The 14,723-nt window shown below is 37.0% G+C and overlaps 1 protein-coding gene across 5 annotated transcripts; it reads right to left on the reverse strand.

Moving 5' to 3' along the window:
- Positions 1–5,329: 5,329 nt before the first annotated feature.
- On the reverse strand, positions 5,330–14,001 carry LOC112056287 (uncharacterized). 5 transcript variants are annotated; one of them, XM_052885758.1, is made up of 6 exons: positions 13,462–14,001; positions 12,579–12,750; positions 12,177–12,299; positions 8,045–11,621; positions 6,932–7,138; positions 5,330–6,656 (listed from the first exon to the last, which is right to left on the reverse strand). In XM_052885758.1, the coding sequence occupies exons 4-6, from the start codon at positions 8,090–8,092 to the stop codon at positions 6,045–6,047; spliced, it is 867 nt and encodes a 288-aa protein (XP_052741718.1). In that variant the 5' UTR covers positions 8,093–11,621; positions 12,177–12,299; positions 12,579–12,750; positions 13,462–14,001; the 3' UTR covers positions 5,330–6,044. The 5 variants fall into 5 exon arrangements, with proteins under 5 accessions (XP_052741718.1, XP_052741720.1, XP_052741717.1 ...); XM_052885760.1 differs by having other exon boundaries at positions 6,932–7,151; positions 8,045–11,607; positions 13,462–13,982; XM_052885757.1 differs by having other exon boundaries at positions 8,045–11,607; positions 13,462–13,977.
- Between the last annotated feature and the right edge of the window lie 722 nt (positions 14,002–14,723).

The following is a 14,723-nucleotide window of genomic DNA, read 5'->3' on the forward strand; positions in this document are numbered from 1 at the left end:
AGAACGATGATAATAATAAATAATTTAAGTTTAGTGAGAGGAGGAGTCACTACGTAGTTTTTCATCGCATTTTCGTTTTTGCAATCATCTAATAATACCTATGTTTTCAACAAAATACAATTATATAATTCACGCAGAGACAAATATGTTGTTGCAAGTGTAGATAGGCGGCGGTAATCACATAATAAAAAACATTTTTAAGAAATGTACCAACACTCAACCAAGGGAAGTTTTAATTATTAAAAAATGATGGAAGTTTGTAAAGAAAACTGAAGGTAGCGTGAAATTGTTTAAGCAAAGCACGACCACGCGCCGCGGTGGCTCAAAGGGTGAAATTAATTACTTTTGCTAATTAAATGATGCTGATGACGCCTCCCCCTTCCCCCGCGGCGGAGAGGAGACACGGGAGGTATCTCTAAACGTGGTTTAAGCAACGGTTTTGGTTTACAGTGATTTTAGGGTTCGACGTTACTTACTTACCTTAGGCCTCTATATATTTTTCTTTTAATTTTTGTTATTGTCTTATACATTAAATAAATATTTAAAAAAACATAAAAGAAAAGCTCTAACAGACAGGCTGATAATGTTGGCCAATTAAAAATTAGCAAAAAGTAACAACAAACATAATTGCCACCTCATTGCTGCAAGGCAATTTAAGTCTCTTTAGACCTCAGCATCACTTTGATCAGACATGGCTTGGACTGACTGGCTCGTAGCCTGCGAGCTACTATATATCTGTCTGTCTGTCAGCAGGCGCTCCACAGCCCACAGCCCACGGCCCACAGGGCGGGCGGGGAGCGCGGAGGGGCGCTCGCGAGTCAGTAAACAACGCTATAACTCTCGCTCGTTGTTTATCGCTTGTTTCTGTCGACAGAAACTTGCTGATTAGTGTTATAACGACTTCACGTATTGTATGAGTTCGGTTGTTGTTGTGTGACGTCACACGGACGGACTTTGCTGCACTTGTGAATTATTTGTCACGGGAGAACTTCGGGTCGATTCACTACTTTATTGTAGAGTTTATTTTGTAAATTGGCTCAAGTACTTAGTAGGTATTTTAGGTTTAACAGGTTGTATCTACGAGTATACCTAATCTTGAGTTAGCTATTTAACAGACTGCTTCGATACTAAGCATCAACATGTGTAGGGTTTTTTTTTCTGTACAAAACCGCCATCTTTACTCTATCCGCAATTTAAGTTATCTAGTGGTTTTCGTCATCAGCACCATCATAATCTGCCCATTTAAATGGCACTCAAAAGGGCGCAGACATCTCTCTCTCTTTCGATGTAGAGCCTGTAGCCACGGCCCCATACTGCTCTAATGCCGCTGTTGACCAAAACTTAATGATAATGATAGTGCTGACTTTGTAATGATCACACCACCAAATTATGACTTAAAACAGTTTTCCGAACTTCTAAATCTCCGGGCTACAGCCAACGAAGCTTTTAACTTATGTTTGTAGAGTAACAAATAATAAAAAACAAACAAAAATACGAACACAGAATAATCAGCGCCAGCAGTTGCGAGCGTTCCGTCGGCGTCGGTGCAATAAAACTGTGCAGAGACATTTTGAACGCGCGATGAAAACATGAGAGCAAATTAAACTCTCTTTTATCTGCATGCTCTTTATTTCACACCCAACAATTATTCGCGCGCCGAACGAACCGACTGCGACGAACAAAATGAGTGGATAACATATGAGGTGCTTTTTTCATATCGGAATATGGCTCACTGTGTCGATAAGTGGAAAACCATGATTTGCAGATTGGTTTTCTTAAAACACAAAAGGTACAAGCGCTCCTCTCCCACGGTGCGAGAAAGCTGCCCGCCCGAGAGTCGCCCGTTGTCTCCCTGAGGCGTTTACTGATCTCCTTGTGGAGAGTAACGATACTTAGCGACGGATATACAGATGGATACATTCTCGGTAGTTCTTTCCTGGACGAGGAGCTCCGTTTACGTACATTCGCAGTCAGACAAAATAGTCACATACCAATGTGACATTTAGAGTAAAAGTACCTAATATAAGTACATAAGCCTATAAATGGATTGTAATAATTTATCATCTAAAAAAGTACCCTGAGGTTTCACCCGCTAAATTAACATTTTCGTGGGACTATAGGGATAAAATATAGCCTATGTTACTACCTGACAATGTAGCATTGCTGTAGTGAAAGACTTTTTCAAGTCGGTCCAGTAGTTTCAAAGCCATATAAAAAGTTGGTATAGATTGCAAACAAATATTTTCCACAATTTTCCAACAATTTTCCTCCTTGTAATATTAATAGGTAGGTATAGAAAGATTCAAATCTCATTTGGGTGAGTAAATTATGACACAATAGAGTAAATAAACACACAATAAAGTGAAATATGATAACTGCTAAAATGTGGACTGCTCTTCCGCCTTCTGTGTTCCCAGACACGTATAATTTGAGCACCTTCAAGGCAAGGCAAGCTCGCATCATCTTAGAACTCATCAAGGATTTCCATCAAGCATGGTTGTAGTCAAGTGCAAGCCTTTAGCATAAGAAAAAATAAAGCAGATTGTAATTGTGTGTTTAGAAAAGTAAAGTTGAGCGAATAGTGCGGGGTGCGGCGGGGTTCCGACCCTCGCTTGTTAGTCCTCCCGCATTGTCAGCTGACCGCGCTCGCACTACTTCTTGCACTATGTTCAGTACACATATACCTACTTAGTTTACTTAGGTTAGGTACCTACTTAAAAACAAATTAATACTAATTAATATTAAACTGTTGGTATTGCTTCGATAGCCAAATTATACAGTAAGCAAAAATGTCTTTTTAAACCGACTTCCAAAAAGGAGGAGGTTCTACGTTAGGGTTTATGTATGTTTTTTTATATATATCCAGCGATATTTCCGTCATTTATGGACCGATTTTGAAAATTCTTTTTTGTTTAGAAGGGTATACTTCCAGGGTGGTCCCATTTTTTTCATGTCAGGATCTGATTATTTTTATTATTTTGAAAATCGTAGAGACGGCTAGTGTTTTTGTTAGTGTTTCCTTATGGTATTGTAAACCACTACAATTTTATGAAGGTCCGGAGTTGGTCTGATGATGGAGCCGAAATACAGACGATGGAACTCGTCAACGATTTACAGCAGTTACCTTTTGTTTTGGGCTTGATTAGTTTGTATTGATGAGAACTTTCCACCTAGATGGGTTGTGAATGTATTAGGGGTCTGGTGATGAAGACGAAGGTCACTTAAGAGAACTCCTCGATGGTTATGTGATACCTTTCACGTTTTTTTTGGATATTCATATTACGTGTGGATAAAGGGGGAGTGAGATTTTGTATACGAGTTGAGGCAGTATTTTCAACCGATTTCCAACTCAATTTAATTAAAACATAAACATAAACATAGGGCTTGGCACTGCTTTCAAACTGATCAGAAAGTAGCACATAGGTAAGGTTGTTATTTTTTGCTTCTTAATTTAGGTTAATTTTTGAGTTGGATGTCGGTTGAATTTTTTTATTAATTTTTTTATCATTGGATAGGTACCTATTACTTCTAGTCTGTCGTAATCAACAGTTGCATCCTTTGACTATTCACATCAAAAGATACTCGGGTTCCAGTGAGATTGCAATTAAGTTTCTAATTAAGAGACAGATTGGATATTGGTCGACGAGAAATGTTAAAGTACCTAATCTATAGATGTGAGTGTATGTACTTACCCCTCCCCCCCTAATGTTAGTCATTACCCTCCACTTCCGGTCGGCGTGTAGCACCACAGTATCGAGGTAGATTTCCGGGTACTTGATCACACATACTTTACTTTTATTATAAAAGTGATATAAAATTCAAAATTAACGTTTTAGGACTGCACTAACAATATAATTACATTTTATACATTTACATTTTATAACAATTTTAGAGAATAATTCCCGACACAAGAGTTATGTATTTAACTGTATTATACGAGTATATACAAAACAGATGAAGATCAAATAAGCCAATGGTATGTATTAACATGTTTTCAATTAATTAAATTATTTGATAAAAGAAATTATTCAGCATTATCATTAATGACAACCTCTCAGAATGAGCGGCCTTAGTCCACCACGCTGGTCCGATGCGGATTCTCATGTACGCAAGTTTCCTCAAAGAAAGTATAAATACCAAGGTGCTTATAAAATTGTAGAATGTATTGTTAATCAAAATGATTTTTATTATGATATTTTTAAATCATGTCTTTTCTATAACTCACTCCTGTTTCTAACTCTGTAACGGCAATGACACGCGTACAATTTTCCGGGCGGTTTTCCGTGATGTGTAAAGGTTTCGCTTATTGAATTTAATCACGTTTTCAACATTACTAAATCTAATAAATGCGTGCAAGCACCCACGTAATATGATAACCCGAGTGTTCGGGTGATTAGCTAATGGAATGAATCCTTTCCGTGGGCGTAGGACGGGTCCTGTGTAGGGATTCGATAATCCGTCGGGATGAGGTTCGTCAGCACAATAACATTCATCTCGTCTCAATGAGATCAGCTCTCGTCTGCTCATCTGCCGCCGCGCCGCGGGCAAGCGTGATCGGAATTCAATCATTTCAATTTCGGTTCGAACATTCATTTATTACTGTGAGGATATTCCGTTCATCCAGGGATTAAGTCCTCTGAACAGGTCGAACAAGTCGAACGAGCATAATCATTCATTTATCAGTCCATTTTATTATTTGACCACTCGCTACAGGCAGGCCTTCCTTTTTAGAGAGCGTATCTGGATCTTAGACCCACCGCGCTGCTCCGACGCGGGTTGGCGGGCTTACTTTTTTTATTCTTTACAAGTTAGCTCTTGACTGCAATCTCACCGGATGGTAAATTAAGATGCAAACTAAGATCCACATCCCTATCCATTTGTACACAACATCGTACCGGAACGCTAAATCGCTTAGTACGTCTTTGCCGGTAGGGTGGTAACTAGCCACGGACGAAGCCTCCCACCACCCAGACCTGGACCAATTAGGAACACTTCAATCGGCCCAGCCGGGTATCGAACCCCGGACCTCCGTCTTGTAAACCGCACGGTTTTCGCGCAGTCCCCCCCCCCTTGGCCCGCATATCATGGGAGTGTTATCAACGAAGTCGCCAGACTCTACACCACTATACGAGGCTGAAGCGTGTTCAGTGTACACGGACCACAGAAAAAAGTTCCGCGTAATAACATTACAAGCGTTATTAAATAAAGGCGAATTATGAAGTGCCGCGCGGCGGCGGATGTTGAAATTAATTAAACTTGAAAATTGAATTATGTGCCCCCCCCCGCGCCGCGCCCCGCACCCCCGCCCCCGCCCGCCGAGCTAATGTCGTGTTGTTTCACGGCACAAGGAAACTTGTGAATGGTGCGGTAATTTTTAGGTAAATGCCTTTTCATGAAACTTTTTCGCCCATATTATTTGGAGATGTAAGAAATTACAAGTTAGTTAGCGTTATTTCATTATTATGAGGATCTTTATTTTCAATGAAATTAAATGTTTTTATTTACGTTTTAAGAGTATAGGTTTATTTAATTTGTCATAATTAACAGCATTGACTTTTATAATATTCGACATTTATTTTATATAACTACAAACTAAAAGTATTATGTCATCGCCTGTTTTAAAAGAAACTAGTACTTTTCCATAATAAATATTATTATTAAGTTTTATTGCTACAGTTATCAATTATACATTTATACGAGTATCCACCTTCATACATTATAGGTAATAGTTATAATAAGAACGTATTTATCTTTTCGGATGTGTTGTTAATTTCTCCGACTCCACCTTTCTTTCTCAAAAGTCAGAGAAAAACCGGTTTCTCAATTGTTGTCTCAGCAGTTTGTTCGAGTAATTTGTTCCAATATTCAGCACGAAAGCTTTAATCTCTTTATTGCATACTTCTTTCTTGAAATTGTTTTGCTTTAAATCGTACCGTACAACTTTTATCAAACAAATACTCATTCATTAACTCGGTCATTAACTACTTAGTAACTAGAGCATAATATTTTGGTAAAAAGGGAATTATTTCATCAAAAATATAATCTTAATCTGCTATTACATCTACTTGTACTTCTTCTTTTATAACTTCCGGTTCGAATTCTTCGTCAAGTTCCTCAACTTTGACATTAACGTCTAGTAAAATACTTGACTCTTCAGCAGGTAACTCTAGATCATTAATGAAATTTTCTGGTATTAGTTCTTCATTAGGTTCTTCTTCAACTTCTTCTGCTTCAATTTTTACTTGGAACGTATATTTTCCTAATTCTTCTATATTTTGCGAAATCACATCCGCCTCATTTGAAACATTTGAAATTTTTTCCAATTTCTTTTTTTGTTCGGAAATCAATTCTTCATCCAATACAGGTGAAATCATTTTAATCTTTTTATCTTGCAAGTTTTTTTCCTCTGTCACTTTTCGTTTCCTATTGTTGATCTTTTTTATCTTTGCTCGTCTTAGGTCCAAAGTCATTTCCAACTGCTCTTCTTCAGTTTTTTCTGAAATCAATTGCTTTTGCTCTTCCACTTGAGGGTTTGATGCGGTTTCAGTTTGACAGTCAAATTTGTGCGGAACGACTCCTTTCCTCAGCATCAGCTTCTTAGTTTCCTTTCTGCCCATCAGTTTCCACTGTAAGTAGTTTATCATGTCTTCTTCAAGCTGTAAAAATGTGAAAATCAATATTACTGAATAAACACTGCGCCTCTACGGTATAAGGTTAGTTAGAAACTAGAATAAAGGTTTAGGAGGTACTAGTAACTATTTCAGCACCAGTTTTGTTAGTGCATGTTGGGGTGAGGTTATAATAATCTACAAATTATAAAGGGTCAAGTTGTAGACGTTTTGCTGTCCTCAAGCAACCCTTGTCGTTACTGATCTTAGCGCAAGTTGTGCGTGCTGCTGCGGCAGCAGGCACACACAGGGCATGAGCTTACGTTGAAGTGGTCCTCGCAGCAGAACCGGTTGCACGTGAGCGACAGCGCGCGGTGCTGCGGGCCGCGCCCCATGGCGGCCAGCCACGCGTGCCGCGCCTCGCCCCGCGGCATGCTGAGGAACAGCTTGTGCGGCGTGCGGCGCGTGCTGCTGCGGCAGCGCGGCACCACGCAGTACTTGTAGCGCACCGACTTGCCGTCCTCCGCATCCTTTATACTAAATCTTATTAAACTCGCAAATAATTATTAAAATCGATCATCATCATCACCTTCATCATCATCCATCTTCATCATCATCATCGGCATTATCACAAACACAACGGTCTCGAGCCGCCAGCTGTCCTGTCCTCGGTCCACCTAGTGGGGGATCGACCAACACTGCGCTTTCCGCTGTGGGATCGCCATTCCAGCTCCTTGGGCCATCGCCCGCTGAGTCATTTTAGAGCATTCTAATAAGGCCAATAGTTACCGACCAAGTCTTGTACATATGCATATTATATTCTGTGACCAGGCCTCGGTCATCACTGGCAACACGCACTGTTCAGACACGCAGGAATAGGAATAGGAATTTTGGACGTAAAGATGTCACGGAGTTTCCTGAACGCTGCCGAGCTGAATTCGGCGGCTCACTTCGTTCTCGAAGTTACACCTACCTTACGGGACTGTGTGTCCTAAATTTATTCGTCTACAATTTCGAGCGCAGTGTCCTCAACAATTAATGAGCGGTCAATATGAGCATTAGACATTTAGCATTGACCTTTGCCTTACTCATCTTAATTTTTAGGCCCACTGTGACTTGGCTAAAGCGTTTGAATGCACCATGTATTCAAGTCAAGAAGCAATTGCCTACCTGTGATTACAAAATTAAGAAAATTCTCTGGTATGCAGGTTTCCTCTTGATGTTTTTCCTTCACCGTTTGAGACACGTGATATTTAATTTACTAAAATGTACATAACTGAAAAGTTAGAGGTGCATGCCCCGGATGCTTGGACCGGATTCGAACCTACACCCTCCGGAATCAAAGGTAGGTAGGTCCACTGGGCTATCACGGCACTGTAACTAATGTAATTTTAATCAAAGCATTACGTAAAATAGATACAATAAGGTATAGTTACCTCATTGCTGTGGGCGGCACGTTTCTCAGTCTGCTTCGAAGATTTCATTTCTTTAACCTTCGTGTAAATATAAAATACTCAGAGCACACGCGTATCGCGTTCATAGATTAGATACTCATTTCACGTTCAAATGGCCAACTAGGGCGTATATGACGTTCTCGGACATCACTAGACGTTCCGTCTGCCAGCGGCGGGAGACGGCGCAGTGCGCGGCGGGCGGCGGGGCGCGGCGCGGGGGCGCTGTGACGTCACGCGACGCCCGGCCCGAGCGACGCAGTGCTGCCAACTTTACTACTTGCGTGCGATAGTAACCCGATTCCGATTTAAAAAGTATAACTCAAATGAAATTGATATTAATATACAAATTTTTACTTTAGCGTTTTCTATGCTCTGTGGTGTAAACTTTATACGATACAGCCTTCAGACGAATTACTTACCTACCTACCCTACGATGGATTCAGTATTGGTTAATGGTTTGACTTGGTAATTTGTTTTGTGAATGTGAATATCCACAACTGTCGTTATTTTAAAGTAAGAAAGGTAAGTAGTATCTACTTAACCTACTCGTACCTAAGTACCTACTTGACTCCTTAGATAGGCACATACTTACTCAACTTGATGTAGGTAGCAGCGAAAGCTACATTCGTTTTGATGTTCTATAATCTATATTCTTCTACATTATATGGGTACAATCAATGATTACTACTACTAGTATAAAATGATTTTCTGTATTCTGAGAAATGAACATTGGGTACAATATAATGTCATTGCTATATATTCTTACTAGCGGACGCTCGCGACTTTGTCTGCGTGGAATTCAGTTTTTCCCAATTCCCGCGGGAACCATGGATATTTCCGAGATGAAAAGTAGCCTATGTGTTAATCTAGAGTAAAATCTATTTCCTTCCAAATTCCAGCCAAATCGCTTCAGTAGCCGCAGCTTAAAGGAGGAACAAACATACACTCACACACACATTCACATAAACTTTCGCCTTTATAATATTACTGTGATATGATTTTCTTATCTTGTATGATTGCTATCGGTTATTGTATGCCGGGGATCAATGTTAGTATGTCACTGCGTCACTGCCTGAGATACTTACAGAAATTTTTACTTTATGAATATTTCAAACAAAAAATACTTAAATAAATCGCATTGTTCGTTTGTACGCTAGCAGGTATCGAATAGTTATATATAAGTAGATACTATTGTTTACCGATCATGTTTCACAAGGTTGTACAAACTGCGACGTCACCGGCTGGCGGTGCGGTGTCATCGTCATGTGGTCATGGTGGCGCCTCACGCCTGGCGCGGCGCGCGGCGGCAGAGCTCGCATGCGTTGCCGGTCTTCGCACTGTGACGTCACAGTTTGCGCCGTACAATAGAGTAGGACGACGGTATGGTAGCGTGTTTCTACTCAGATCTCTCGCTCTCATCGAAAGTAAGGATTAGTACATATAAGCGATGTTTGATTTGCATTTACTAGTTATTGTAAGTTTACTTAAATTTTTCATTTACTTGAAATTAATCATTCGAGTATTCACATTAATGACTTTTAGAGGAAGTGAGAAGTAGTAAAAATATAGAGAATATTGTGAGAGAATCGTACCTCAAAACGTAGTAGGTTTAAGACTAAGGGCCACCACAACTATATGTTGATTCTTTACGTCATATAATATAAAAACATTTCCATGGAATTTAATAAATGACAGGTTTTAATGCGTTATCACATTCAATGTACCATAACAAAAATAATTCTATTTTAAATTCACAGAAAAATAGTTCAAATAAACAATAATTATTTTCTAAACAGTCTCAATATTAATATTATAATATACACACTAATGTGATATGAAATAGTTTTAGACTAATTCGATCAGGACCTGAGTCGCTAAACGTCACCGCTCTGTCAAAGTACAAGATGAACGATTTTAAGCATTTATAAAAGCTTTTGGTGCAAAAAACAGTCAACAACTTCTACTACTACTATTACTAAAAGATGGAATTACGTTTCATTTGTTGTATTTTAAACTTATATCAAATAAACAGTATCTCAAAGTAGTCGATTCTTCAGTCAGTCATCGATCAAGATGTCGAACATTCTGTGTAATGAGACTAAACGATCTATTTGATAAAGTTATATTAGCTTGTGTAAAAATAACACGTGTGTTCATTATTGTTATGTGTAGTGTATGGGCACAAAATATATTTATTGGTGATGAATAACTTCGCTCTTCTCAAAAAACGACATACAATTTTACTCGTGAATTTGTGAGTGAGATATTAGTCCGTATCTAATTAGTCTAAAGAAATAGCTGTTATATATTTTTATTACAAAATATAAAATTTTTACATAATACGTGTAACATCCTATGAGATAATTATAGTTTTTGGTAAGATTATGTTTGTCTGTCGGTTTGTCTGTTTCTAGCAGTGTTCCTGACTAAAGGGGTTGCGTACGCCCAAAATATCGCAGTTTTCGATAGTAAACATTTGTGACTAGTACTATTAAGCTAAACAAAAAATTAGAAATAAAAACCAAATAACTTCTGTGTTATATACTGCTGCTCCTGTGGAATCTATTTTATTTACCCTAATATCACATTTACTTTATTTTTATATAAACACCCAACGCCAATATCAAGCTTTACTTATCTTTATAGCAATATCTCTCTTATAATAACTCTGTTTAAAAATTTTCAACTCTTTCAGTTTTTATAATAACTGGTTGGAATTGATTTTCATCTTCATTTTCAAGTGATGGGGTCTTTGACGGTAAATCATCAATAAAAGTCAAGTCACGCTGTTTCGTTTTCCCATCAGTATTAGTTCCACTCAAGTGTTGAGAAGGAGCCGTTACAAAATTGCTCAACAAATATGTTGGCGGACTGTTGTCTGTCATTAATATGGAGTCAGGATGTATACTCCTAACAATTGCAGTCGATATGGCCAGTAATTGAGCCGCGGCATTTTGTTGTGTTGTTTGATTTTGTGGAGGTAGTATAAATTGCGGAGTTTGTCCATCTAATGGAGTGATTAAAAATGGAGGTGTGAATGTGTTTTGTGATGTTGCCATGAATTGAGAGGTTGTTGCAATCGGTTGTGTTAGTAGAAATGTTGGTGAAGTATTAGCTTTCGTAGCTAAGTCTGTTGCTGCTGTTTGTTTTAGAGAAGGCTTCTGTGATGATGCAGCAACTTGTTTCTGAGATGCTGCTACCACTTGTTTAGGTTTAGACACTCCTTTAACTTTTTCAGGATCAACTTTTCCTGTTTTTTTCACTCTCCACATCTTTGAACTGTCGTAATTCTGGAGGAATTCTGAATACTGATCTTTGAATTTTACATTTTCAGGTTCTTTATTACTATTTATATAATAATCTATATTATCTTCTTCGTCATCTATAATCACTACGTCATCATCCACCTTAACTTCTTTAATTGCATGTTTTGTATCCAACTTTTTTGTACTCAGTAAATCATCATTTTGTAGTAGACCTTCGAAATATTTACTAGTTCCTACCAAACTCCATTGGATTTGATTTTCGATGTCATCTTCCTGCTTCTATAATAAATAATCTTATATTATAACTTCGATGGGACCATGTGAATTAATGAAAATATATAAGATTGTTCATGAAAACCCTGGTAAATTCAAAGATTAAACGAGTTTTTTATTTATTAAGTGGCTGACTAATTAGTTATTCTTTTTAAAGAGTAATTGCACAAGTTTTTATAATAAGTTGTCACATAAAACCTCGGGCATGTCTTTCAAAAACTTCAAAGTTTTTATAAAACACAAGTTTATAGAAAAGTTGCATTGGTATTAATGATTACATAAACGACAATATATAATATAATAACTTTTAAATGAAATGTATTAAATGACTGGCTACTCATATACTTATTGTTAAATGGTGAAAAACTAAATAAGGAGAAACCTGGCTGAGTTTGTTGTGGGCTCTTCTCAGGCCGAGGCGCGTTTAGGAAACTAGAAATTTTAATTTTAAGTTTTCGACGAATTATTATCACCATTATCGTATTATCTTTTAATATCAATACCTTACGTTTCGAAAGTGCGTGTAAACTAAGCCTAATTAAAATAAATGAATATTTACTAAGTTTTATACTTACTTGTGTAGTTTGAGGCTTGGGTTCTGCGGATATTTGATTTTCTATTATACAGATAATATCATCATATTTACTGATAATTTTTTCGTCATCTGGTATGACAACTGTATCATCATAAGGACCGATCTGTAAAATTACAACCATACTTATAGATCTAAATAGCAAAAAAAATTTTAAATTATTAAAATTTAGAATTATTAATTGAAATAAATTATTCATTTGTTTTGGAGATTATCGAAAACTCATGGTTGACCTACTAATTTAGAAATTCATGAAAAAAAGGTATGAAGAGATGTATATCTTCAAAAAGTAACGGTCTCATCATAAAACTCAAGTTATGCATTCGTTTAAATCAGAAGAAACAGGTAAGGTAAGGTAAATTTCATAATTGAAATTGTTGCTTACGTTAATTGTCGGTAGAGCTGTAGTATTTATACGACTTTCAGAAATTTCATAAGGAGCGAAATGTTCAGAACACATCACACTGTAATCATTCGGTTCGAAATAAGGATCGCATTTCTCGCGGGCTATTATTTTAGTCCATTGTTTACGTATTACTCTTGGAACGGTGCGAATGCTGAAATAATATTTCAGTATTTATAAGTGTATTATGAGAGGCAGGTGCTATTCCAGACTCAAGTTTTATCTTGATCCGTTCAGTCATTTTGTAAGTGTTTTTTACTTTTCTCTAATTTTTACTTTATTGTAAAGGGATGATAAAAGTGCATGTTTAATGGCAAAAATATAGCAACACAACATAATAAATATAAAATGGCTATCAAAATCAGAATAAACAAATTAAACCACGCAACCATGTTATGCTTCAAGCAATATCACGGGTGTTTTTCGATTTATTTATTTTTTTAGCGGACAGAATTAAAAAAGAAAATAAATTCAAACATTAAAATGTCTAAATTTGTTATACTCACTAATTTTATTACAAAAATATAAATCAATTAAAAAAATCAAATTAAACACGAAAAAGTTAAACTTCGTAGTTCGTACATAACCTAACATAAATATGTACACAGCCTTATCAAATGGCGAGCGCGGAACACAAAAACCACGCTGCAGCGCGGCCGAGCTTGACTCATTGGCTGAAATATCAAACACTGATTATTTTATCCAATAGGGAAACAGCATTGACCAATCAGTTAACTCGTCATTGCATAAAAGTCCGATTGTCTGTTCTGTGAGTTTAAATCAAATTATCATTGACATTGACAGTTGGAAATCAATGTTTTGATGTAGATTAAAGACGATGCAATTAGAAGAACATAACACTTACGTGATGAAGAAAAGCCCGGACTTCGCGGAATCTCCAGTTCTGTTTTGGCAGCAGTCGAACACACATTTATGATCAGACATGGCCGCCGCTGGAAGCAGCCCACGTCACTACTGCAACTCGCGGACCAATGGCGGCGGAGTGGAAAATGTGGGAATGTTGCCACGCTTTTATTTATATTTTTCCCCAAAATAAGTTATAATTACTTTTGTTAATTGTTTAAAAATAAAGTAGTGGGTAGTATAATCGTATATTAATTACATAATATAGTTGTCATGTTCAATTGTTGTTCATAAACTACTACTATTACTATAATACTACCTGCTTGTGTAAAGTAGTAGGTACTTACATACCGAATTACATTGTGTTACTTAATAAAACAAATATACAAATAAAACTCGGTAAGTATACACAGTTTTAAAACTGGAATAAAACATAATAATAAAGTGAGTACTTACCTACTTTTAATGTAGTTTTCATACTTACATGTATAACTCAATAACAAGTACATGTGATTTTTAGAGAATTATGAAGTTCAAATTGGAACATACTATTTAAACACTTTGATTTTATTCATTGAGATCCTTCTGTACATAAATGTATTCTGTGGTAGAGGACATAAGGTAGAGCAGAGAGAAAAGTAGTGTTTTGCCTACAAGTGAAAATACATGCACATGTATTACAATGATTTAATACTTACGTGTCAAATATAGAACCTCTTTTTCTGAAGTCGGTCAAAGATGTTTATTTTAATTAAACATTACTTAAACAACATTATATTAAAAGCACAAATACTTACTTGCAGCTGGTAACATTCTGCTTAAATTGGGCACAGGAATTTCAACTTTATTGACCGAGTGATCAACCAATCATAAACGTACAGTTGCAAACAAAATCTGAACCATTGTTTTCCATGTTACATTGTAATTATTATTACTTAATGCGTTTTCGATAATGAGGCAATTTCATACACGTAGAGAATTAAGAAAATTCACAGGTAGATACTAATGAAGGTTTCCTCATCGTTTGAGATTCGTGATATTTAATTTAATGCACAGAACTGAAAAGTTGAAGGGGCATGCCCCGGACTGGGTTCTACTAATTCGAACCGGATTCATATCCACTGCAACAGTCCTTTTAGAACTTGACAGCAATCCCTAGTTTTTTATTATGTTTTAATTTTAATTCAAATAATGAAGATCCTAATCTCCATTATTATACAACACAACGCCAGATATTGAGCACCTGTGACCTGGCCATCCCGA

Source organism: Bicyclus anynana, chromosome 15, assembly GCF_947172395.1.
Source record: "Bicyclus anynana chromosome 15, ilBicAnyn1.1, whole genome shotgun sequence".
In the NCBI taxonomy this organism is placed as follows: domain Eukaryota; kingdom Metazoa; phylum Arthropoda; class Insecta; order Lepidoptera; family Nymphalidae; genus Bicyclus; species Bicyclus anynana.

Coding starts and splice junctions, on each gene's coding strand:
- LOC112056287 (XM_024096692.2), bottom strand. CDS start 13,541: ATGTCTGATCATAAATGTGTGTTCGACTGCTGCCAAAACAGAACTGGA. Junction 12,300..12,578: donor CAGCTCTACCGACAATTAAC/GTAAGCAACAAT, acceptor GTAATTTTACAG/ATCGGTCCTTATGATGATAC. Junction 11,608..12,176: donor CCAAGCCTCAAACTACACAA/GTAAGTATAAAA, acceptor TATTTATTATAG/AAGCAGGAAGATGACATCGA.